The following is a 27,914-nucleotide window of genomic DNA, read 5'->3' as shown; positions in this document are numbered from 1 at the left end:
GTACACAGTTGCAGCTCCAGCACACCACACATGGGGCCAACTGTGTTCCCCGACCTCCTTCAGAGACGGCATATATATATATATACACCCATATATACATATAAATGTATGGGTGTGTGTGTGTGTATATACATATATATATATGTATGTGTGTGTGTATATATATATATATATATATATATATGTATGTGTATATACAGTAAAGTTTTTGATAATCTCATCTGAAGCACCTTGTTTCCAAGGTAGCACTATAGAGGGGAAGAGAGAAAGAGCTTGGAGAAGGTATACCCTTTCTTAATTGCCCCTTTCAAAATGTGACACATCATTTCCATTCCATTCTGGTGATGAGAACCACTCTACTGCCCCACTTCGATGCTAACAGGCTAAGTAATGTCATTTAGCTCTGTGTGAGGTTGAGGAAACAGGCTTGGCGGATGTATTGGTTAAACAACAAGCCACCCCTAAAACTTAACACTTATAAAACAGATACTGATTTTTGCTCATGAATTTGTGGCTCGGCGGCTAGTCTGAGCCGGTCTCAGCTGATCACGGCCGGGCTCGTCTTGTGTCTGCACTCAGCCAGCGTCCTCAGCTAGCTCGTCAGCTAGCATTTCTGTTTCTGGGGCATGACTGATTTGCGGGGCAAAGGGGATGACGGGGTCTGTGCGCTCCATGCAGCAAGCCTGCCTGGAGTGTCAAAGTGATGGCTCGGGGTCCCAGGAGCTGCAAGAATAAGTCTCAACCCTCAACTATTTTCTGAGTCTCTGTTCATGTCATCTCTGCTGTTATCTTGCTACCAAAACAAGTCACATGGCTAAGTCCAGAGTCAGAATGGGAGGGTGCTGCCAAGGCTGTGGATGCAGGGAGGTAGGTCCCACTTCGGGCTCTGCCACAAGGGCTAGAAGAAATGTGAGTCACTGGCTTATTAATAATAAGTAATAGTAATAGTTGTTCCTTCTTAGTGGCGTTTCTTTTCCACTGGGCATGCATTTACTTTTCGTTAAAGTCTAGTTTGTGTTAACACAGTGGAGTTGGCGTTTGAAAAATATTAGTAACAGTAACAAATACTTTCGTGGCAATTTATGATTTAACCTCTAACCTTACTCTTACAGAGTAGAGTGAAAGATAGGCTCATGCTGGCCAAGTGATGAGAGCATCTTTACTAACCTCTTCTTCCTTCTTTCTACAATTTGACTTCCATCTTTGGGAAGTCTCCCAGCTTTCTGTCCAGGAAAGAGAGCAACTCAGTCAGGGCTTGACCTATTCAGGGATATCACAGACTCTCAGGGCCTTCGAGGGAAGTCACTTGTGGATTTCCTTCTATTCTCTGGCTCTCTAGGGGCAGATAGATGGGAAAGGCAGAGTTTCTAAGGACATCTACTGGTTCTGTTTTCAGTCTTGTTATAAATATGTTTGCTTTTTTAACACAAATTCTCTATATCAGACAGTATTATTTTATATATTGATTATAGAAGTAACATATACCCAGATGTCTTCTAAATACAGGAAGCAAAAGACGCACCACTGCACATGGGAGATGTATTTCAGGTTTTACGTACTTGGTCTTTTACATTATGTTCTTGTTCTTATGCTCATGGCTGTGTATGCAGGGCGGTTTCTGAGAATATCATCGTGTGATTGCATTGTTCTCCAAATATGTTTATTTTAAGGTCTAATTAAACACAGTTTTTAGTACATGGTTGATAAATGTACAGTGCATGAAATTTGTTTACCAAGGTGGGATGTTTTAGTCTCTCAAGCAGCAATTTAAAGAAAGATTTGATTTCTGAGCTGGACTATTCATTATCCTAATTTATCTTCATTGTGACCTCCAAGGCCACAGTTTTGATTTGTTGGATGTTTGCCTGCAGAGTCTTCAGAATCTTTAAGGCAAAATTACTGAACAAATTAATAAAATAGCTCCTATGCAGCACCCAAGCTAAAAATGGGATAGTGTAAGACCTTTCTAAAAGTCTGTACGCCTTCATGGTCCCTCTCAAGATTAGTTATCTCTTCAGCTTGATTTCTCATATTGTACCTTCTTACCTTCCCCACAAGTAACTGATTCTCTCTCTACCTTTAAATGCTTAGAGTGTTTTCAAATACAGTGATAATAATAATAAGAGTCCCGAGTGCAAGATATCAGCTATGCGCCAGACTCTATACTAAATAGTTTCATTTATATTCATTTTATAGCCTAGCAGTGTAGGCACTCTCACATTCTTTTCTCACATAAGAACACTAAGTCACAGAGAGGTTAAATCATGCACAGAGTCAAGATTTGAACTCAGCTCAGCCTGTCTTCAAAACTGACTTTTTTCCCCCCACCCTGGAGATCTTACGCTCTTCTGTAAGGAACAGACTATCTTCAGCTTTCAAATACAAGGTTCGCAAACTTGTTCCCTCTGTTTAATCACAAACAGCGAAGGAGTTGCTGTACTTTCTTCTTTAATATGTAGAGCACTGTCAGAGGCATTTTGACTGCCTGTTAGAATTCAAGAGAGCACTACTTTGGACTCAAAACACCTGAGACTACTTCCTAACTCTGAGCTTGGAAGTCTACTTAATCTTTCCTTGTCCTTTCTCCACATGTGAAAGGGGATAATAAAACACCTATCACACAGGGTTGTTGATTAAACGATATTTTTACATCAGCACACAATATCCTTGGAACAAAACTTTCCACAAACCAAGCACTCAAATGGTAGCTTTTGTTTTGATAATACATCTTGCTGGTGTCAGTTTGAGTTGAGTGAGGATCCCTATCCATATTTGGTGTAGACCTCACAGTCTCTTGAGAACATTCCTTTCACGGTAGAACTCAGAACTAATATAAAGAACAGTGACCTTTCTCTTTCTTCTGCTTGAGGTGGGACTCTATCTCATTACATGTTCTGAAATGAAGTAAGATGTAAGCCTTGGTTGCCATAATGAGTTTACATTTGTAGTAATAAAGTTTACAGAGACACCTACTGGCATATCACCGTGGGTGGAGCCCTTTGGTGAGGTAGAATTTTGTGATGCTGGCGCTTTATACAGTCAGATTTCATAGGAGACGAATTTGAACTGGTGTATGTCAAAATCACAAACAGTATTTGTATTAGATTCCTATTCTGCTTTAACACATTACCTCAAACTTACTGATTTACAACAACACATTATTTATAGTTCTGTAGATCAGAACTCCAAAGTGAGTTTCAGCTGGCTGAAACGAAGGTCTCAGGGAGGCTTGCATTACTTCTGGAAATCTAGGAAAGAAACCATTTTCTTGCCTTTTCCAGATTCTAGACACCACCTGCATCCCTAGACTTTAATGAAAGGATCTGTGATGGGGTCTTCATAAAACTCACCCCAAATGATTGAAAAGTCAACACATAACTTTTGTCTTCATGACCCTGGTTTAGTTGGGTTTTAACCTTGGAGTTGGAGAGCAGGAGAAGGTAGGCATTCATTTTGTGATGGTGTATCCTAACATATTACCATAATAGTCCAGCAAGTATTGACCTTAAACAAGGTCACCCAGTTTGTATCCTCTACAACAGAGCCTCTCACACTTCAATATGCACATTAATTTATCAGTGACCTTGTCAAAAATGTAGATTCTGATTCAGTAGGTCTGGAAGAGGGCCTGAGAACCTGCATTTCTAATACACTCTCAGGAAACTCCTGGTCCAAGGACCACACTTTAAGTAGTAAAGCTCCTGAGCATTCCTAACAGATACTGCTGCCTTGGGGATGGTTCTGCTATAGTCTTTTATTTGTATTTTGGTAATTCCAACTGTCACATACAATTGGTTTTCCTTGGATCAAAGCCAAACTAAAAATATATGTAGAACTTGTCTGATTTTTTAAAAATATAAACCAAAATGACATTGCAATTGAAGGGAACCTTAAAAAGTTGAATGTCTATGCAGAATCCAAAGAGTTTTATGTTATATATAGAAATATATACGTATATGTATAAAAATATATATACACACATGCATATTTGTGTTTATAGGTATATATATATATCCACATCCATGTTAAATAATTCTGAAAAATCTCAAGTTATATAATATTTTGTGGAACTGACTCAACTTTAACATTTCTCTTTACATGAATTTTTATAAGAAAATAAAAAATTGAAGGGTATAAATTTGTACTGTCCTATAGATATAAGCATGAATCCAACTATAACGTTTCTAGCCCTTCCACGTTAAGGAAACCGACAGCCAGTCAACTTCGGTTGGATTGAATTGAGCTGAAGTGGACCATGTCACTAGCTCTCACTTCAAAGCTAGAGTTACTGGTTCTAATATTCAGATTTAGCTACTGCACATACTGATCACCTTAATTCTTATTTAATATTTGAGCATTATTACTTTGGAGAAAGTCAGCTAAGCAGTGGTGATTATAGTGTATCAAAATCCATTGTAAGTGATTATTTTAATGACTCTATACCAACAGGGACACGTAGACATTCAGACAAAAAACAACCTAATTATAATGACAGCACCAAAGTGAAGCTGTGACAGTTACAAAACCAATTTAAAAGTTTTTTGACAGCCGTGGCTAAAAGCTTTGTTTGGAGCTTTCAGTAATAACAGTTTACTTAAGACACAAATCCACAGCTAAGGAAAATAGAAAGAGAGAGTTGTGGCTTTTCTGTCATGCAGATAAAGTAGAACTCAGTTGAAATGTTTTTTAATAGAACATTATGTTGAAAAGAGTATAGAAAAGGAATAATAGTTATGGAATGTAACTCTCACAATTCAAGAGAGACCAAATAACAATAAAAATTCTAGTGAGAATAGGAACGTGCCAACTGATTTGCTTATCTATTATGAAGGTCAGTAGTTCCTGCAAGCAAATTGATGTACATTTAAATATATTGATTGGCAGTCCTGGAATTTGATTTTATATTACCTATAAAATAAAGTCAAAGGCACATGGATGTAATGCCTCTATAGCCACATTGACACGGACCCTTTCTAAATATCTGCTTTTCCAATAGCTCCGATATCTCTCAAATTATTAGATCTTATCACTTTTATTTCTCTCCCTTGGTTCTGGATTCGATCGAATACATAACATAATTAATTCTTTGACCTTGGGGAATTAATTTCCCGTCCCTGGACAGAAAAAAATGCCTGGATTCACAGAATTGCATTTATTTTCATTGCAAATCTTTATAAGAACACTTAAAATATGCAAGCACTCTTCTAAGCGCTTTACAAATATTGACTCATTTAAAATGGTAACAACCTTTGGAGTCGTCACTGTTATCTCTACTTTACTGATGAAAAAATGGAAGCCCAGAGAGGCTTAGTTAACTTGCCAAGGACTGCAGAGCTTGTATGTGGTGGGATCTCCGCTCCATGCAATTTGGCTATGAGCCCATGTCCTTAGTGACAAGTGCAGGATATTAAAGGTCCTGTGAAGTCACACGTGTGGATGCATAAGACAGCAGCTCAGAGGAGGCAGCCCTGTTTCTCTTTTCCCATTCCCAGTTTCCGCTTTAGTTAGGTGCTTTTAGTGGCAAAAATTGAAGAATTCTCGGGTCAGATCAAATGTAAGGATCTGTGCCAAGAAGAAACAAGGCCTCTGCACATGGTGGCGCTAGTCTCTGGGCAGTTGGTGCCCAGGGATGTGATTTAATGGTTTGTTGTTATGTACTCAGGTCCTTTCCATAGGCCAGCTTCTCTTTTTTTTTTTTTTTTTTTTTTTTTTTTTTTGCTGCCCGAGGCCTTCAGCCTGTACTCTCTCCTTTTATATATTGTCTACCACACCATGAATGGACTTTAAACAGACTTGGATATGGAGTCTGCTTCTACTGTGTACTTGCTGTGTGATCTTGGACAAATGACTTAATTTCTCTGAACTCACTGGAAAAACTGAGGAATATATCCTGCTATATAGGCCTGCAGTGGAGATTAAAAGAGAAAGTAAATAACATACTTAGAGCATGGCCTGGAACATTGTAAGCATTGAATACAAGCTACCCATCAAAGTAACAGTCAATATTTTTGAATGCCTAATTATTTCACCTCAGCATAGGCAGTAGACGTGGGTTCAAATTAAGGGTCCACCTGCAATACTTGTGTGACAGTGGGAAAGTTATTTAACTTCGCTGAGCCTCCATTTTCATCTCTATAAAATTGGGGTAACTTCCTAGGGCAGTTTCTGTCTTTGTTAAGAGTTCATCTGTTTTGCCTCCTCAGCAAATGATGCGGTCGTCAGTTTTCCACATGTTCATTCTGAGCATGGTGACTGTGGATGTGATAGTTGCTGCGAGCAACTACCACAAAGGAGAGAGCTTCAGAAGGCAGTATGATGAGTTCTATCTTGCAGAGGTAAGCAGCCCACTCGGATGCAGATCAGTGTTCAAGGTAAAGGTGAACCTCAGATGGTGTCTTTTACAAATATGAAAATTAACATCAACTCCTTAATTACTTGACTTTGACCAAAGCTGATTCATTGTCTGCTTCTTAAATGTTTCTTTGGTCACTGTGTTGCCTGGCTCATTTTTTGTCGCCCTCAGACTGACTTCCCCACTGTGTCACTTTGCCAAGGTAACTCCTTTGCCCCAGCTCTTACTCTTCTGAGCTTGCTATTTTCCTATCCACCTCTCATTTTCTCTCCCTTTCTCACGTTGTGTTAGTCTGTTTCTTACTAAGGGTAAGCAAGCACAGATTCAGAAGACTAAGTAAGCAAGTCAGCTCGACAATACCCAGAGAGGGCAGGAGGGAAATTGAAAAAGATAATACAATAATTTCTGTACTAGAAACTGAGGTGTTACCGCCTGCGCTAAAGATACCAAGTCAGGAGCAGGTAGGTTTAGTGATTAAATAAGCATCTGGCACGTTACATACCATACTAGAGTTTTGGAATAGTACTTCTTATCGCTTGAGTAGCTTTGTTAATAGTTGATTCTTAATATTTTAATGACATTCAGGGACCACTTTTTTATTGTGAAAAATTATTTCTAAAATACATCTAAGAATTCAGTGATTACATATTTATGGAAAAATTGGCTGACATATAACTCTTTAGAAACCCATTTATCTTTTAAGTGAGGCGTGCATATACAGCTGAAGTACCCTTTAAGAAATCCAATATATGAAAAAGTAAACTTAAAAACAGAAAAATAGTAATTTGACTATTTTTATTATAAAGCATTTTTCATGTAAAAAAATCAATTTGCCACATAGTTGAGTTCTCTAAGATATCCAGAATTCTTCCAGTATATTTAAAAATGGATTTGGTTAATAAAAATTCAATCCACCCACACATAAACTTTTCAGAAAAAGAATTGATAGCATATACCTATTGAATGTTAATATCTATGTGGGTATCAAGAAACTTTTAAGGAGTCGCTTATGAATTCCCCTCTTCATAGAAGTTTGTTGCCTGTAACAAAATATAATTTATATTAAACTTCTACTGTGATGTGATGCTGCTTAATTGCTCTGTGGTATATGGAGCTTACAGAAATATAGACAATAAACAATAATTTTATGCTGCAGAGTACCAATGACAGGAGCTCATGAAGAAATTATATCCAGCCTGACACTTGAAAAATAGGTATAATTTTGCTGCAGATCCAGCACACAAAGATTGGATTGTCATAAAATGCACAGGGAAACATCGACCAATTGTAATATTTGCAGGTGAATTTCTAATGCAAGGATCGAACATTGAAGGTACCCCAGATACATATATAGACCTCTATATCCAGCCTGATAACAAGACTATAAAATGGGAAGGTGTGGATCCTGTGAAGAATGCAAAAAAAACCAAATTAAAGATACATCAATTCCAATGCTGAAGACCCAGGTGAATTTTGAGGCTACAAATTCATAATGATACCAATTTAGACAGGTCTGTGCCCTTTTTAAGCTTTGCGTAAAGGGAAGAAAGGCAACACTTAGACTGAGCCAGCTCTTGAGAGTTTCCAGGCTGGTGTTGCTGAGAGAGCTAGAGAAGGTAAGGTGCTGATTGGAAAGTGTGACCCAGGATTTAGGATTTCAGAATAATTCTGGACAACTAAATATAAAATTCAGAGTTACATGGATATGATTGGCTCAAACATCATGATGGAGTCAAGGCAAGATGGCAAGGAGCTATCAAACTAAGATGTTGGCTGAAATCTTCACAGTGACATTAAAGTCATTCAGCATGAGGCCAGATCTTGGGGAAGGAGTGTAGGCAGAAGCACGTAGGAAGGACTGATGGAGAGATTGATGGATGGCAGTCACAGGGAGAGTCCGATGAGAGGATGTCTTAAGCTGATGGAATACACCTCAAAGGAGTGTTGAGGAGTGTTGAGGAGTAATAGACAGGGCATCTCTTCCTCATCCACGTGCTATCCTACTTGCGCCATTTGGGACACTGGAGCATGAGCATCCCCTTCTGGAAAGGGCTGTGGAGGAAGCCATGCATTTGGGGCAGAACCAGCCGAGGCAAGGACATGGGAAGCAGATTCAGTGAACATGGATAAAACAGCAAAGCTTTTCTTGAAGATCCAGATAATAAACATTGTGGGCTTTTCAGGCCACATGCCCTTTGTCTCACCTACTCAACTCTACTTTTGTTGTGCAAAAATGATGTACAAAAATGAGTGTGGGCTCAGATGGTGGTGTTCCAATAAAACTGTACTTACAAAAATAAGCAGTGAGCTTAACCTTGATTTAAGCTTTAGAAACAGAGAGTAGGTCAACTAACATCTTTATGTGTTAAATTCAAATGTACTAATACTAACAACAATAATGGCTGCCGTTTGGGGGAGATTCTGTTAGGTTGCCAAATACTTTAAAGGAATTCATTATCCCATTTAATTCTTAAATAGCTGTAATAACAGAAATTCAAGTGTATGGGCTATCATGATTCAGTATTTAAGGCAATAGAATAATATTTTGGAAAGTTTATTTTTAAAATAGATCACAAATGGCCCTGAGGTTTCAGAGAAGCAATTTCGTGAGTATCCTCTATTCCAGGATAATTCAAAATCCAAAATGAACCACTCTACCCACTAGAATCAACTTCCAGTCTAAAAAACATCCTTTAGGCATAAATTAAGCTGCTTAGCTTCCATTGTATAGCTGGAGACCAGTTTTGCCCCTCTGGACTAACTAACCTAAATTTAAAATTAGTCAAGAAACAAGAAAAATTTTTCTTTGTTTTTATCTATGTATAAAGGTAAAAAGGTAAATTTGTTTTGTAAAAGTTTTCGTTTTTAATTCTGATCTAATACACTGTTATTAATATTATACATAAAATCACATTTTTATAATGAACATAATTATATTTTTAAGTGGATATTCTCATTCTCTTAAGTAATAAAATTCGAACAGTACTTTTCTATTGTTATATAAAAATATATAAATATATAGGTGTATCCATTAGACTATACATTTAACAGAAACTTAACACAGTGTTATGCACAGAAGATCAACAATTTTAACAAAATTCCTCTTTTAAGAAAGTCACAAATTGATGGGAGAGGTAGCACAATGAAGTAAGCAATGAAGAACCGCATTTCTGGTCAGGAGAGGGGTTTACCTTGTTTAGATCCAGGATGTCTCTTTGGTTGCCTGTTTTTCTATGACAGCTGTGAGTTTGAAGCAGAAAGGCTTTCTAAAAGCGTGAACTATTTGCCATCTTTCAGAAAGTCATCTTTTCTAGAAAAGTTGTTTCTGTGTCCCTCTGAGGACGTTTGGCTTTATGATGTTTGTTAAAATGAAATTAAATGAAAGACCCATTTATTTTACTTCCAACAAGACCTGGCACCCATATTTCACCTCATTAATCCTAAGAAATGACCAAATTAAGAAAGTGACTCACTTGCCATAACAGCAGTCTTTCAGATTATCATTAAATTTAATTTCCTTTTTGGAAAATTTTCACTAAATAAGTTTCTTCTGACAATAACTTTTTTGGTCCTTTCTTCTAAAGGACTTGGAAAGTACCCTGTTAAGAGGGAAATCATATAATAATGGCATATTCAACTATTCAGTAATTCATTTCAAGTTTGCTCTTTAACTGTGTAGTATACTGAAAGTACACTACAGACTAAGAGCAGGGGATTTGCAGACACCTCTAGAGAGATGCAGATAAGCATTTATTTTGGTGTTCTTTAATCTGAATTTCATTTAGGAGAAGAGAGTTACCTGAATTGGATTTCTTGTGACTTTTGTCCTGTAATCTTCTTTTGTGACAAATTTGCATTCATTTTCTCATAATATCCATTATGTTTCTTTGAAAGTATGAAATAGAGACCACAGCACAAATCTTGGATAATATATTTCAAATATCTTTCCTACATTTGGGCAACATCTTTACCATTTTATCTTCTCAGACCTGCATGGCACAATCAGCTCATTTATAATTTGTCACCTATAAATGTTCATATATTATTCATTGAATTAAAAGGGCAGAACTATTTCTATTGTATTTATATTATGCATGTCATTTTCCATTTGGTTATTTTTCTCCTTAGCTTCAGAAATTTGGCAATCATCTTACTGTTTTACCTGCTAGCTTCACAAATCCAGTTACAAGTTCTTTTAGAAAACAAGCATTTTAAATTAATTTCTCATACTTTTCACTCTAAAAATATATTTTCACAAGTGATGTACTTTCCTGGAAACAAATATAATACTGTTTCTTGGAATAAGTCCTCTAATTTTTAAATCTGCATTCCATTATTGGTCATTTTCTTGAGGATAAGAGGGTGCATTATGGTGTATATGAAATGGCATAAGTATTAATATAAAATGAAAACTTAGAGAAGAAATAATAAAGTATAGTGCTCAAAGAACTCATATAATCAAGATAAAAAGCTTCTGCACAGCCAAGGAAACAGTCAAAAAAACTAAGAGGCAGCCCACGGAATGGGACAATATATTTGCAAATGATACTAGAGATAAAAGACTGGTATCCAAGATCTACAAAGAACTTCTCAAACTCAATACGCGAGAAACAAATAAACAAATCATAAAATGGGCAGAAGATATGAACAGACACTTTTCCAATGATGACATACAAATGGCTAACAGACACATGAAAAAGTGTTCAAAATCATTAGCCATCAGGGAAATTCAAATCAAAACCACACAAAGATACCACCTTATGCCAGTTAGAGTGGCAAAAATTGACAAGGCAAGAAACAACAATTGCTGGAGAGGATGTGGAGAAAGGGGATCCCTCCTACATTGTTGGTGGGAATGCAAGTTGGTACAGCCACTCTGGAAAACAGTGTGGAGGTCCCTTAAAAAGTTAAAAATTGAACTACCCTATGACCCAGCCATTGCACTACTGGGTGTTTACAGGAAGATCGGTAGGGGAACAAAGGGATAAAGAAAGGGGGGGTAATCAGAAGGGGGAATGAAGCATGAGAGACTATGGACTATGAGAAACAAACTGAGGGCTTCGGGGGGTGGGGTGGGAGAATGGGATAGACCGGTGATGGGTAGTAAGGAGGGCACATATTGCATGGTGCACTGGGTGTTATACGCAACTAATGAATCATCGAACTTTACGTCAAAAACCAGGGATGTACTGTATGGTGACTAACATAATATAATAAAAAAAATTTAAAAAAAAAGAAAGAACTCATATAACCTGCATTCCTGAAAATATTAGTTAAGATTTGCTATGGTGACATTAAACCAGATATATCTATAGAGTATGCATTTTCAACAGGGAATGAAAACACCAGTAAAGGGGTAAAAATTGGTTCTTAGGGAGGCAAAAATAATCTTGCTCTTTCTATTTATAGGACAGAGATAGATATGTGAAGTATATAGACAGATATATAACGTATTTGTTGTATTAAAATCCCATATGGGGTGTTGATTAGGAACAAAATATCTAAAAAGACCCCTGGTTGGGGAGGAGTGGGTGTTTAAAAAAAAAAAGGTTGGAAAACACTGACTTAGGAAAATTGTAAGGAAAAAGAAATATTTGTTTTCTTCATGTATTGTTTCCAAGTTGTTTCAAGTAATGTGACAATACTTATGGAAAGTTTATCACACTTACAAATCTTAACTTCACTCTTGAAAAGATGAGTTTCATCTTGTAAGCACTCACACATAGTATCACATGCTGCAAGAAGGGGAGACAGAGGAAGGTCCCAGGGCACCTTGTCCATGTGGGGGCTGCAGAGCGAGGGGCACAGCAATGGCGCATGCACTCCCAGGCCAGGCGTGACGAGTGGGAGTCTGCCCTTCCGTGGGTTGCACTGTTGACTGCCTGGGATTTGAAGAAAGCCTGAGACTAGACACATTTCTAGTTGATTCTTATGAACACTCCTTCCAGGTGTTTAAGAACTGCAGGCAGCCCTAGGGCCTTGCCCCTTTTGTATGGCCAACAGCATAACCCTGGCAAGTTCCTCCCTGCCCAGCACTTGTCAAGGCTAAGTTCACTGACACAGGCTGGAACTACCCACTGAGAAGGGTTGCTACAGCTTCCTCCTCCATGCTCACTCTGATACTTCTAAACTGTTATGTTCCTCTGAATCGAGATGCACTAAACCTTCTAGCCTACACTAAAATAGCTGATGAGCATGTAAGCTAATTTAATTTTCCTAAATCCCTCCTTTAATTCCTGACATAGTTCTTCCCTACACTGGAGTAACCCATAGTTATAAGTAAGTTACATATATTTTCATGTATAGCGTTTTTCTTAAAATTTTACCACTTTGGGATTACTATTTCTCAGAAAACCAGAGCATTAGCTTATAATAATTAACACATTATGTTAAAAATGAGGTATTTGATCCCGCAAGTACTGGAATCAGGAACTCCAGTAGGAAAATGAGTGGGAATATGGTATTTACACATAATTACATAACAGTTTGCTAAATCCTTTTTTAGTGGCTCTTAGCGGGTTTGAAAAGCATATAGACTTTCCCACTGAGGAAATAATGATGCAAATGGATCCAGCTGCATATTTAATTATGAATTATGATCTTTTAAAGAGATCATTCCATCTGTCTTTTTGATAGCAAATGCAAAGTTAGTTAAGTGATTAGTTGTATTTATATATAATCTGACAATCTATTTGGATATATTTCAGGTATTTATTAGTAGTTCCCAACTTAAAAAAAAAAGACATTTTGATATGGATTTCATTCTTTCCTTTGGAATGAAAGCCTGAAAATACAGGTGAAGCCTAGAGATAGATGTGTGGGTGCCTGTCACTGCTCCCTCTGTTAATAAAACAGCCAGATCAGGCTGCAGGTTACACCTTCAGGACAGACCTGTCTGCGTTTCAGTTCCTCCAGAGATTCCCCCATTGTCTTCATATTTTTACAAGACCTGGACTAAGAAACCAGGGCTGGAGAAAACTGGCCTCTTTGTTAGCACTTACGGCAGAGATTTGGATCCTCTGGGGCTGAACCTGCAGAGGAGTTGCGCCTGCCCCATGGTCTCCTGTGGTCCAGAGAGCCAAAAGACTCCCACTGATCTTGATGAGCCAGGAAAGGAACCTCACTAGAAGCTGAATTATTTCCAGGTAGAGGCAGTTGGAAATGGATTCCACCAGCCTAGGAGGAGCTTTGACACAGAGCAACTCCCTCCTTGATGCCCAGAGAGGGACCATGGGTTTTTAGGTCACTTACCATAAAAATCACAGTGCCCCTACTACCTCTCATTTATCACTGCTCAAGAGAGCATAAAAGACAAACAAAAAACAAACGTGCAGTCATGAACAAGCAAGGAAAAATTATTCTCTTACAAAGAAACTAAGGATGAAACTCAGAAAACCAAGATGAATGAGTACAGGAGTTTCCAAACAAGTACAATTGATGGAAGACATAGCAGGGTTTGTTGTTTTTTTAATGTCTCAAGCACAGGCAATTAAGGTACAAAACAAACTTTCTGAAACTTTGGCTAAAATTTGCAAAGAAAGAACTGAAAAAAGGAATGATTGATGCTGAGAAAGTATTATTAATACAAAACTCAAGTGTGTGTGTGGGGGGGAACCTTAAAGAAATGGCAGAAATCATGAGGGATAAAGCAAAAGAGACCAGCCACTCCAATGTGACCAATACAGGCCCCTGAAGGAAAAAGAGAATGGATAAAAGAGAAGTAATAATGAATGAGAGAGAAAAATGTTCCTAAATTGAGGAAAAGCATAAATCAGCAGATTGAAAGGAGTCACTAAATCTCAGGGAGACTAAATGAAAAAAAATTCTTACGTATATCCTCATGGCCTTCCTTGGTTGCAGCAAAAAAAAAAAAAAAAAATTAAGCCCCTCGACAGGCTTAAATAACCTGCAAAAGCAAAAGAAATATGCTGTGTATCAAATGTGACTCATCTACAATATCGGAAGGTGGAAGGGAGTGAGTCAATATATGCACAGACCACTGAGAGAAAAGAATCTGTATGCAGTAAGAATAGTCATGTCCAGGTTAAAAATACATTTTGGTGGGTGATGGGTATTACAGTATTAATTAAGGTATCAATTAAGGTATTCATATGATGAGCACTGGGTGTTACATGTAAGTGATGAATCACTAAATTCTACTCCTGAAACCAATATTACACTGTATGTTAACTAACTAGAATTTAAATAAAAAATTGGAAGAAAAAATGCATTTTGGATAGGGAAGGTTTAAGAGAGTTTACAACCTGTGATATTTATCTGAGCAAACTACTCCAAAGTATGCTAATCGTAAGTATATTGGAGAAGTAAAAAAGGAAAGCAGACATAGATCAGAGAGGCTGATAAGGAAAAAAAGAGGTGGGTGTTGGATCCAAATGAAAGACAAAAATGTCACACGAGAATCCTTGGGGGGAAAATAGTTATGGTTCAAGAAACTAGAAGTAAATGTGTAAACAATCTCAGAAAAAGTGGGACTTAGGAAGGGGATTGGTTGATAGAAGTATGCTACATAATTTGTAGATGGCAAGGGTATGAAGGATGCATGAGCAAGCAAATGTGTGTGGGAGAGGAGCTACAATTATTCCATTTTGATGTGATAATAAAAAAGGATAGATTGATTTATGACAGTTGGGAATTGAACTGGGGGACTAGAAAACCAGAGTAGAGTGTCCAAATTAACAAGGGGGGAAAGAAATCAGCAACAGTTTGACCACATCAGAAAAGACAAGAAAAAATTATAGCAATGACATACAAAAAACCATAAAGAAGACCAAGTCTAATTTTGGCACGTTAAATATATACAGATTGAATTTTCCTCTCAAAAGACATAGAAAATTGGAGTATGCTTAAACACAAACTTAAATAGTATATGGATTATAGGAAACACATACAAGGTTGCCCCAAAATGTGGCTGAAAATCATCTCTTGATGAAACAACTAAAAGTGACACCTAAAATATTAAAACATCTTAAATGCTTAGCAGAACATGCAAAAGATTAAGGAATATGCTCAAGGCCAAAGATTAAGTGTGATGTGAGTGCAGAATATAAAATGGGCACTAACACCAATGGCTACTCTGAGGGCATTTGCATATGCTTGTTACCTAAAATTTGCCATTTTAAGAGCTATAACCAGAATAGAAGTGGCTGTGAGGGTGAGATGCCAGAACAGAGACCCCCGCTTAACATAGAACACCTGAGGTCTGTACTTAAATGAAAGGAAAAACTCCACCCTCAGAAGGATATGATGAGGAAACCCTCAATTTTGACCTTGACTCCAGATGGATAGAAAAAAATTAAGCTTTACTGAAAATGTGTCAGCACAAGCCTGCCCTCACATGGGGTTGGAGTTCCCATGGATTGTACCTACCTTCAAAGATGAGATAATTTTTATTTTATTTAAGAAATTACAGATCGTGCAAAAGATGGAAATCTCCACAGGAAGTTTGAGAAAGCCAGCATAAGCTTAACCAAAACCTTGATAATGGTAGTACAAGTAAAATTATAGACCAATTTCATATAGGACAGTATCTACAAGTATTATAAATAACATGTTATTCAATAAAATCCAGCAGGTTAGCATTACCATCTAAGATTTATTCCAGGAATATATAAATGGTCAACATCAAGGACTCTTGTGATATATTTCATTGCCTCAATGAATTAAAAGCTAAAATCCTGTAAGTAGGACAGGAGGAGAAGGAAAGTCCTTAAACATGGTAGCAACTAATTACCAAAACCCACTGCAACTATTATATAGGAATGCTGGAAAACTTTCTTTGAAAATAGGAGCAAATTATGGATCCCTCTTATTGACATTTCATTAGTGTATTAGAATCCAGATGTAGCATTATAGCTAATGAATTAATACAATTAACTCCAAAATAAGTCTTGAAAAAAAATCTTATCTTCACTCGCAGATGAAATATATATATTTCTATAAACCCAGGAGGTATTATTTAAAATATTAGAAGAATCTAGTAAGGTCAGTATAGAAAATCATTACAAGTTAATCAATAGCTTTTTTCGCCATTGGAACTAACTAGGTGGAAATGGTAAAACAAACAAACAAGCAAACAAAAAATAATAATAATATAAGTAAAAAAGGTAAAGTGCATTTATATTAGTTATCAGAATATTAAATGCATAAAAATAAATTTCACAAGCAAATGATAACATCTTTATGGGGGAGATTTTTATGAAAGAACATAGTCCAAATAAATAGAAAAACTGTGGTTTTGGATATGAAGATTCAATAGTAGTCCTTCTAAAGTCCTATTTTGTTTTAAAAGGTAAAGAAAAAATTTAAAAAGATTAAGATAGGAACATGTGACTATATGAAATCTAAAGTACTTGTAGAACTACTGCCACCAAAGTTAAAAATCAAACTATTGACCAGAGAAAAAATATTTGCAGTTCATATAGCAGACAAAGATTAATGTCCTTAATATCAGCAGCTCTGAAAACTGATAAGAATGACAAAACACCACCATAGAAAATTGGCAAGGTTATGAACAGGAAAATTGTTTTAAAAAGAAAAATCTAAATCATCAATACACATATGAACAAATAAGTAAAGTTTTGATTAAGTTTGATTACATTTGGTGATAGTATTTAGGACAAGATTTAAGACAAGAAACCCTTTCCTACCTTGCTATGAGGCAAAAAACTTACTGTAATATTTTGAAAGTAGTCCCTTGGTATTTTCTAACATTTTAAACATTCAAACCTGTCCTTTGCCTCAGCAATGCCAGCTTTGAGAATGTATGTGTAGATATAAAAGCCCAATAAAATACTGATATTGCATAAGGATAGTTAATGCAGTCTTGTTTTAGAAGTAGCAAAATGCTTAACCAGTTTTCCTGATGATTCTTAATCAAGGAAGTACTACCCTTCAATAAATCTCTAAGGAAAATGGTGAATTAAATAAACATTGAAGACTTCTGGGTAAGATGACAGAGTAGGAGGACCCTAAATTCACGGATACAAGTAGGTGACACCCACATCAGTGTAAATAATCCAGAAACAACCAAGGACTGGCAGAACATACTCTCCACAACTAAATGGAGAGAAGAGACGACATTTAAGAGGGTAGGAAGGGTGGAGACATGTTCAAGAGCTAAATTAACCTGAGAGACTATCCATTGGAGGAAGGGAGATAAAGCAGTTTGAAAAGCACCTAGGGTTTATGGGAAGGAGTTTTTTTTTTTTTTTTCTATTAATCTTAGAGTGTTTGCTAGAGAGGCAGGGGTCCTTGGGAGACCAAGAACAAAAGAGATGGCAGGTGCAATTTCCCTCCCCCAATCCCCAGCCTAGACACTTGTAAACCTGTAGGAACCAGCATGGGGACAACGCTCTCCACCTAATTTACTAACAGCGTGTCCCACCTATCCATTCTTCTGCAGACCTGCCCTTTAGTACGCCCTTGTCCGGAGCCCATCCTGAGCAGTGCCACAAGCCTGGCAGTATGTAAGCAGCCCCAACAGAGGCCAGCACCACCCCAAAGTGATTCCTACCATGGGGAGAGGGGAAGATCACACACATCAGTCCAAATGTGGTACCAGCAGTGGGTTGGGGACAGACATCTTGTCTGACTGCTGGCCCCAACCACCAATGAAAGCTTCTCAGGGGACAACACAGGGGAACTACCCTACAGTTTGGTGCTACTGCATCTCTGGAAAATTCCTGGTCTGATTCAACTCAAGCCCTAGGCAGCCCCATACTAGCCCACTAACAGCACAGGGAACAAACCCTGCCCAAAACAGGCAAAGAGAATGATTGCAGACACTGGACTGAAAGCAAAAGAAGCTCAGCCATAACACTAGGGCACACACAACATACATAGGAGACACCTTTGAAGCACCGAGTTCTGGTGAGCAGGGAACATTGCACTACAGAGCACTACAGAGACTCTTCTTCATAAGGCCACTACTTCCAAGAGTAGGAGATGTAGCTGACTTTCCTAAAACAGAAGCAGACACAGAGAGTTAGACAAAATGAGGATACAGAGGAATATGTCCCAAATGAACAGGACAAAATTACAACAAAAGAATTAAATGAAATGGAGATAACTAATATCCCTTATAGAGAATGTATTAAAGTAATGGTCATAAAGATACTTACTGGACTTGAGAAAAGAGTGGAGAACCTCAGTGAGGCCCTTAACAAAGAGGGAAAAAATGTAAAAAAGAACCAATCAGAGATGAAGAACTCAACGAAAATTTAAAATAAACTAAATAGAATAAATAGGAGAAGCAGAAGAATGAATCAGTGGCTTGAAGGAGAGAGTAATGTAAAGCAATCAAGCTGAACAGGAGAGAGAAAAATAATAACAATAAAAATGAAAATAGACTCAGGGAATTCAGCAACACCATTAAGTGTAATAACATATGCATTAGAGGGATCCCAGTAGAAGAAAGAGAAAGGGGGGCAGAAAATTTATTTGAAGAAAAATAGCTGAAAACTTATCAAATTTGGAGAAGGAAACAGAAATTCAGATTTAGGAGGCACAGAGAGCCCTCAACAAAATCAACCAAGGAGGTCCACGGCAAGATACATAGTAATTAAAACAGGAAAAAGTAGTGACAGATAATTTTAAAATCAGCAAGAGAAAAAAAAAAAACTGTTACATAAAGGGGAAACCCCATGAGGCTATCAGGTGATTTTTCAGCAGAAACTTTTCAGGCTGGAAGGGAGTGTCATAATATATTTAAAGTGCTGAAGGAAAAAAACCCTGCAGCCAGGAATACTCTAGCCAGTAAGGCTATCATTCAGAATTGAAGGAGAGATAAGGAGTTTCCCAGACAAACAAAAGCTAAAAGAATTCATGAACATTAAACCAGCTCTACCACAAGTGTTAAAAGGGACACTGAGTGGAAAATAAGACCATAAGTAGGAGCAAGAGGAGCAGGAAACACAAAGCAGTAAATTTAAGGATATCTATACAAATTGGCCAAAGGATTCATAAACTAAAAGGATGTAAAGTATGACACCATACGCCTAAAAACACAGAGGAGAGAGGAATAAAGAATGGGTTCAAGGGGAAGGGAGGGAAAACTGAATGGGAAGAAATCAGAGAGGGAAACAAACCATGAGAGATTCTTGACTCCGGGAACAAACTGAGAGTTGTGGAAGGGAGGGGTGGGGGGATGGGGTAACTGGGTGATGGACGTTAAGGGGGCATGTGGTCCGATGAGCACTGGATATTATATGCAACTAAGGAATCATTGAACACTACATCAAAAACTAATGATGTACTAAATGTTGGCTAATTGAATTAAAAAAAAAAAAGAATGGGTTCAACCTTAAGCAACCATCAACTTAACATATTGCTAAGATGTTAGATACAAACCTAATGATAACCAAAAATCAAAAACCAGTAATAGATATGCAAAAAATAAAGAGAAAGGACTCCAAATATGTCATTAAAGAAAGCCAGCAAACTGTGAGAGAAGAGAGCAAGAATAGAAAGGAACAGAGAAGAACTACAAAAAAAAACATAAAACAAGTAACAAAATGGCAATAAGTACATTCCTATCAGTAATTACTTTGAATTTAAATGGACTAAATGCTCCAATCAAAAGACATAGCGTGAGAGAGTGGATAAAAAAGCAAGAGTCATCTATATGCTGCCTATAAGAGACTCATTTCAGACTTAAAGACACATGTACATTGAACGTAAAGGGATGGAAAAGCATTTATAATGCAAATAGAGATGAAAAGAAAGCTGGGATAGCAATATTTATATCGGACAAAATAGACTCTAAAACAAAGACTGTAACGAGACAAAGAAGGACACAATATAATCATAAAGGGAACAATCCAACAAGAAGATATAAAAATTGTAAATTGCACCCAACATGGGAGCTATCCAATTTTCCCAACACAAATGGGGTTGTTGAAAAGAGACTATCTTTCTACATTGCATATTCTTGCCTCTTTTGTCATAGGTTAATTGACAATATAATCATGGGTTTATTTCTGGGCTCTCTACTCTGTTCCATTGATCTATGTGTTTATTTTTGTGCCAGTATCATACTGTTTTGATTACTACAGTTTTGTAGAATATCTTGAAATGTGGGATTGTGATACCTCCCATTTTCTTCTTCTGTTTCAAGATTGCTTTGACTATTCAGGGTCTTTTGTGATTCCATACAGAGTTTAAGATTGTTTGTTCTAGTTCTTATTCCTTACCAGTTTGAATGCCTTTGATTTCTTCTGTCTGAGTGCTGTGACTTGAACTTCCAGTACTATGTTGAGTAAAAGTGGTGAGAATGGACATCGTTGTCTTGTTACTGATCCTAGGAGAAAAGTTCTCAGTTTTTCACCATTGAGTATGTTATTACCTGTAGGTTTTTCAAATATGGCCTTTATTATGTAATATGAGTGGGAAAATATTCTAAAAATGTAATATGAGTGGAAAAATATTCTGATATTCTATGTTGACCTAGAAAAAGAGAGGGAAGCTCTCCTCTATTCCTATTTTCCTTAAATCATCTGGTATCTTCTCAGAGGGATATGTTTGACTTATTCTGACACGTATTCTTGTGCTCTTTAATTAGTTAATCTTATATAACACACTTTAATTCCAGTTGCAAACTTCTTTATAAAATGAATATTCTTGCCCATAGGGCAAGTAAAGGAAAAATAACATGCTGTGTTTATAAGTGTATTTTATAACATTGGTGTTTGTAATAGCAAATTCATAGAATTAATGGAATAGGTTAAAAGGTTGTATTCACTTATTAATATAGTAATATTTGTTAATTTTCTTAATGTAGACACAAATCACATTAATATATTAATTTATGTGTGTATACACACACCCATAAATTGCTTGATATAGAATCCATATTTCTTTGCTTGTTTATGTGGCCCAAAGCATAAATGAGATCTGCATTTTTTTATTTTAGTTTAATGATGCTTAGTAATATGTAAGTCATTTTACAATATACCATGTGCATTATAGAGACTATCTTTAGAAAATACAAATTATGGGAGAATGCGGCCTTTCTGTGTATACAATATTCAATAAATGGCAATGACTTTTAAATAATATCAAATAATATAATAAAGAAATAATACTACTTATAAACATTTAACATTTTAACATGTTTTGCTGATTGTTTAAGATGTATTTGGTCTACTATGTTCTAGTTGGTGTTTTGGTGTTTTTCAAAACCATTTTTTTATAACATGTCACTCTGGATCCTTGTGGGCTTTTCATTTTATATAATAGCAGCTGAAATTCACACACTAACACATGTATGAAATATTTTGAAATAAATTATAGCTTTAGGTTCCAGTTTCACCATCTCTTTCTTCCTCCAGGTGGCTTTTACAGTACTTTTTGATTTGGAAGCCCTTCTGAAGATATGGTGCTTGGGATTTACTGGATATATTAGCTCATCTCTGCACAAATTTGAACTACTACTTGTAATTGGAACTACTCTTCATGTATATCCAGATCTTTATCATTCTCAGTTCACATACTTTCAGGTAATATGAATAATGTCTATTTGTCTGTAGAATTTTTTTTCTTTCCAGAGAAAAATGCCAGTCCCATTATAACAACTATACAGAATTATATTAAATAGTTATATATAATTGTTATATAATAAACACAAACTTGAGGTAAGCCCAATGACATCTTCAATACCATAAATAGTGCATTCATAAATTATAACATTGTTTTTCAAACTTCTGAAAATGCACAGTAACAAATGGAGATGTTTTAGATGAAATTTTCTCCTTAGAAGACAAAAAGTGCATTCCAACTTCACTAATTTTATTTATTGGCAATTCCAAAGCTGTTATTTTCAGAGCAATTTTAACTTCAGCTGCCAAAGTACAACTTGAAACTCTATACCTCGGGAAAGGACATGAAAACATAATTCACAAAAATGATAACAAATATCCTGCAAACATGGCTGAAAAGCTGAGCCTCTAGAATTTAGATAATCACTGCCAAATGTACTGAAATCACAGAGGGTATCATGGTTCAAGCTTTCAGTATATCAACATCTTTGGACATAAATCCCTTGTCATTTGTTGGGTTATATCCTTAGGCTTGGTTGTTGTAAGTGAGGTGACTGGGGCAAGAGATATACACATGTTTAAAACTCTTGATATGAAATGCACTTCCCACTCATGCCATTATATGCTCTTGGGTGCTGCTGTCTAGATTTACAAAATCAAATGAGCACTTAGTACCTACATTCGAGAATCATTGTACATAATTATAGAAAATATGCCTGATAGAACAACAAGACATCTTTTACAAACCTATTAAGTCAACCAAATTAAGAAAAATATTGATATCTATTTCAGCAAGGATACATATAACAAAATATGTTCAGGGCTTCAAAATTCCTCTAGTTTCTCACAGATTTTTTTTTTGGTGAAAAGTTAGAAATACATTAAAATTTTGAATGCAAACATATTTATTTTGGAAATGTTTATGAGAGAAAAAATGGGAACTTTTAAAATGGTAAATATTTGAGGAGTAGCTTAGCAAGTCATATGCAGATTTGACCATAGAAATAATGAGAATCATGAATTTGTGATTATGAGATATAATTCATTATCTCAATTTTTTTACTTGACCATTTTTCACAAAATATCTAAAATTGGTACGCATGGTTGTAATCATCTTATATAGGCAGAGACATAGTTGAAGAATATGCTGTCAATGAAGTTTGCAACTTCAGTGTTGTCTTTGACCCTGAGTTATAATCTATAATAATTTAATTTATGTTAATGGTTAAGTGATTTTCATTTGTATCTCTCTATACATGACCATGTTTATATTTTTCTAGTGAAATAGTTAAGTCTACCTCAGTTATATGTGGCTAAAATATAGATCTCTGGAGAAGTTCAAGTGTCACAAGGATTTTTGCAAATTCACATATAAAGAGCCCACTGTCCTGAGCAGATTAGCTCCTCATGGGCCCACTTTGGTTTCCCTTGTGGGTCCTTGCACTTCTCATCTGACTTGGCCTTTCCTCATTATGTTGGCAGCATGGCTTCCTTTACTGAATTTCACGTTTTCATATTTAAGTGAAATCAACAGTTTAGTACAAAATGACTCCCTTTATAGTGTCAGTTATCTCTGAGAGCAATTATTGGTGTTATTCATCTGTTTATTCAAGTTGATATTTACTGAATACCTACTACGTGCCAGGCACAGTTCCAGGTATGGAGGACGGAGGTGAACAAGCAGGGAAAAGCCCCACCTCAGTAAGCTTACATTCTAGAGGGCAAAGAGTTCACAAACAAGTATACATAAGAATGTGGAATAAAGTGCTGGAAATGTTATAAAGAAGAAACAAGAGCAAAAAGGATAGAGGTTGGGGTGGGGGTGGGGGGGTCTATTTTAGATAAGTTGCTCATGGCAGCCCTCTCTGGAGAAGTTACTTTTGAGCAGAGACTAAGTGAAGTGAAGGGGCAGGCCAAGAGAACCTCACAGCACCTGTCCTGAGGTGAAAACATGCTTGATGTGTTCAAAGAATAGCATAAAGGCCAGTGTGGCTGGACTGCAATGAACATAGGGCACCATTGTCCTGTAGGAAGAAATAAAGTTTCACAAAATTCTATGGCTCTTACAAACCCGGGTAATCATGATGACATTGGTGGGTGTTTATTGTGCATTTACCATGTGCCAGGCACTGTGCTGAGTGCCTTGTGCTGTTTGTTACTCACCACAGTCCTGTGAGACAGAGAGTATACATGCAAACTGAGATCCCAAGACAATCTGATAACTTGCCCAAGAGCACATAACTAGCAAGGGGTGGAAACTCATTACTAAGAAGTTTTATTTCATAGTCTATATTCTTAGCCAGACAATTTCTAAAGTATCTCACTTGTAATTAACAGAGTGATCTTGAGAAGCCAGACTTAGAAATATGACCAGGGGGGCGCCTGGGTAGAGCAGTCGTTGAGCGTCTGCCTTCGGCTCGGGGCGTGATCCCGGCATTCTGGGATCGAGCCCCACATCAGGCTCCTCCGCTGGAAGCCTGCTTCTTCCTCTCCCACTCCCCCTGCTTGTGTTCCCTCTCTCACTGGCTGTCTCTCTGTCAAATAAATAAATAAATAAATCTTTAAAAAAAAAAAAAAAAAGAAATATGACCAGGAAAACAAGCTTTGGAAGTAACCACAAAATGTCCTATAGTGCTTATCTTTGAGAGTATAATTTACTTTATTCCATATCTGTAGGAATGCAAAATCAAAAGGCTTTATTGGATAAACAGAATGAAAAGCATACTTATCCCCAAATAAATGAAAAGGCATAACTAGAGTCATTGATAAAGATTTTGCCTTTCCAGGGATGCAGACTTACCCCTTTGAAAATCCTGATCAAACCGGCCATATAGGAGTCATGTTAAGTTCTGCTTCTTCCAGCTAATTAAATATTAATTTATTGAAATTGCACAGATGTGCAGAGGCTGTTTTATTAGAATTTGGGATAGGACTCAAAATTACTTCGACAATCTTTTAAATACGATTTTAATACAAGCAGAGGAAACCCACTGTATTGAAAGCTGAGCTAGAAAGCCAGTTAAATTGTTCCTGTAAACTTGCCTGGACTCAGCTGTTAATAATTAGGTACTGAATCATTTATGTCTGAGAATAACAAACCTGATAAGAATGTGAAATCTTTCCATATTATTATTCTGGATATTAATATGAATGTTAATATTTTAATAGCTCCTATGATAAAGCTATTCATTTGTTATTTGGAAAGATGGCCTGAGTGTAATATGTTCTAATTTCAGAACATATGTCAATTCTAACAGGAAGACTGGCAGCTTAACCATGTATGTAGCATGATGCTTACTTGGAACAACATGATTTTTCACATAAATTTTCTTTTTTAATATTGCATGAAAGAATTAAAATTAACAACAAGGAAATATATATTTTCTCAACTTCTTTAAACATTTGTCCTTTAGTTTCCTGTTCACGTGGCTACATTTGTATTCTGTAGACAATAGGAATGATAAGGTTCACCGTCAATATTTCCTGTTAATTCAAATTCTAGGGGAGTAAATGTGGCTTCAGGTATGGCATGATGCAGAGGCTAAAAGGGTATCATAGGGACTCAATCTATATGTTCACTCACCTTTCTTCTGGGTCAGTATTATTAAGCTGACCTTCTCCATGTAGCGGCAAAGATGGCTCCCAGAAGCTCAAGGCTTTGGTGGTGTTTACAGTAATGCCAACTGGAGATAAAAAATGCCACGTCTTACAGGTCCAACAAAAGTTCCAAGGCTGACTCAGGTCACTGTGAATATTCCCCCCAGGCCCAAATCGTGGGTATCATGGAGTCCCTTCTGGACCTCTTGGACCAAGAGTGGAGCAGGAATAATTTGCCAAAGGAAAATCAGAAACTGTAGGAAGCTAAGGATGCTGGAAAAATCCAAACATCTATATGTGTAAAAATTAAAATCTAAGTTTTTAAAGCACTTCCTGTTCTTTACTGTATTGAAAGTAAACTATTCATTTTTCTACTCCTAAGAAGACTTCACAGATACCTAAAGCTCTTATCAAACTGGCTTAGACAACCATGTATTATTATATTTATACTTACTATATTTTATTTAAGCCCAGACCACTGTTTTTCTGTTTCCTATTTCCTATCTCTAAATCTGTGGTTGTCTTAAATTCAGTGGTATGCCATACTTTAATTGGAAGCACTTTTTCTTCTTAGACGCACATAAAAAAATGTTGACATCTTAGACTTAATGAAAAAATTCTGTTTTTCCATGCTTTATGCTTAAACTCTGGATTATATAATCATTTATACTTCTGATCTTATAAATATGCTCTTAAGAGCCATGCTTTGTAAAAAAAAAATTTTTTTTAAGCTCTGCCTTTGTATTATACTCCCTTTATAATTATACACATTGAACCTTATTTGTCCAATACAATGTTTGGCATGTAATAGTCAGTATTTGTTAAAGTGAATGAGCAAATGAATTTATTAATTAATAAGCAGCTATGGGGGTTGCATTTATATACTTGCAAAGCATCTAAAAATGTGTATGTGTGTTTAGATGACAAGCTAAGCAGATATAACAAAGTTCTAAAAATACAAGTCTTACATAAGACAGAAGTTTGTTTCTCTCCAGTAGCTGGTGCGTTTCCAGGGAGAGTCGGTGGCTCTCCTCCACACGGTCATGCAGGAAGCCAGCTGTTGAGGTGGATTGAATCTGTCAGCCTCTATACAAGGCTTCTATTCCTGGTCCAAAGGGACTAGTCCATTTATTTCTATTTCCCTGCCAGAGGAAGGCATACAGAGTATCCAGGGCAAGTTGATTTACTTTAATGGGCCAAAAGTTGCAAGTATTACTTCCTTTCATACTCCATCAGTCTGAACCTAGTGCCCTGGCCACACCTAGCTCCAAGTGGGGCTGAAAAATGTGGTCTAAAGTGCTGGCTAGCCTCTTGCTAGGCTAAATTTCTGATAGCTCTGTTATTTAAAGGGAGGATAGAATGGATATCGAGCTAAACATTTTCTTCTACATTTGAACATTAGGGGAAAAACATCACTTTAATTTCAACAGTTAAAAGCACTTTGAATTATCACATTACATGTCAAAAAGCTCCAGTTTTCCTACATTCATTTGGGATTTATTGTGTTCTGGCTCTAAGGCAGGCACTGAGCTAGACTGAGATCTCAGTTAACTTTTTGCCTGTAGCGGCTCAAACAGAAGAGTGCAATTTTTATGAAGTACTGTGAAAAATGAGGGTTTAGTGTGAACTTACTTAAGATTCAGTGTAAAAAAATAATCAAGTCTGTATGTTTTTGTCTCCCACAACAGGTTCTTCGGGTTGTTAGACTCATTAAGATTTCACCAGCATTAGAAGATTTTGTGTACAAGATATTTGGTCCTGGAAAAAAGCTTGGGAGTTTGGTTGTATTTACGGCCAGCCTCCTGATTGTTATGTCAGCAATTAGTCTGCAGATGTTCTGCTTTGTTGAAGAACTGGACAGGTTTACAACATTTCCAAGGGTAAGAATAAAAAATGCATCCAATTTAATTCCTTCTTCCTATTTTAGTAATAATGCTTAACATCAAAATAATTTCCCTTTAACAGTGGTTCAAAAATATCATCATATTTTAGATAACCTGAAATAATTCAGTTTTGATATTTAAAATGGTCTCTTCCGCAGGGTGCAGGCATTTGAGCACATTTTCAGCATTGTCAGATTATACATCAATTCTAAAATTCTGGAAATAGTCTAATAGAATGGAATGTTGAAACCAGTCAAGACGAAAGCTAGGGTTCTTAGCACCTATAGATGAAAATACAGCAGAATTTTTAAATAGTTTTTTGAGTCTCTGAGAGTTATTTTGAAATCTGTTTTATAATTCATATATTTTTATGATAAGCATAATCTAGAAGGGGGTTTTGGTTTTCAATGTAATAAAATTCACAATTCTTCAGATTTGAAATGTCTTTAGATCATCTAGTTCATGCTTCTGTGTTATCATTAGAATTCTCTTAGGCTAAGAAGGAAGTTAAAAATCAATCAATTCATA

The 27,914-nt window shown here is 36.5% G+C and overlaps 1 protein-coding gene across 6 annotated transcripts in view; it reads left to right on the top strand.

Moving 5' to 3' along the window:
• NALCN (sodium leak channel, non-selective) overlaps positions 1-27,914 on the top strand; it is a 288,838-nt gene that overhangs the window by 102,329 nt on the left and 158,595 nt on the right. For all 6 annotated transcript variants that reach the window (XM_034665437.1, XM_019794775.2, XM_019794774.2 and 3 more), the window contains 3 exons: positions 6,204-6,335; positions 21,700-21,867; positions 27,192-27,383. In XM_034665437.1, the coding sequence (XP_034521328.1) occupies positions 6,204-6,335; positions 21,700-21,867; positions 27,192-27,383 (492 nt within the window). The remainder of the gene's footprint in view (positions 1-6,203; positions 6,336-21,699; positions 21,868-27,191; positions 27,384-27,914) is intronic.

Source organism: Ailuropoda melanoleuca, chromosome 7, assembly GCF_002007445.2.
Source record: "Ailuropoda melanoleuca isolate Jingjing chromosome 7, ASM200744v2, whole genome shotgun sequence".
Lineage (NCBI taxonomy): Eukaryota > Metazoa > Chordata > Mammalia > Carnivora > Ursidae > Ailuropoda > Ailuropoda melanoleuca.
The sequence above is the reverse complement of the archived record's forward strand: the minus strand, read 5'-3'. Positions and strand labels throughout refer to the sequence as shown.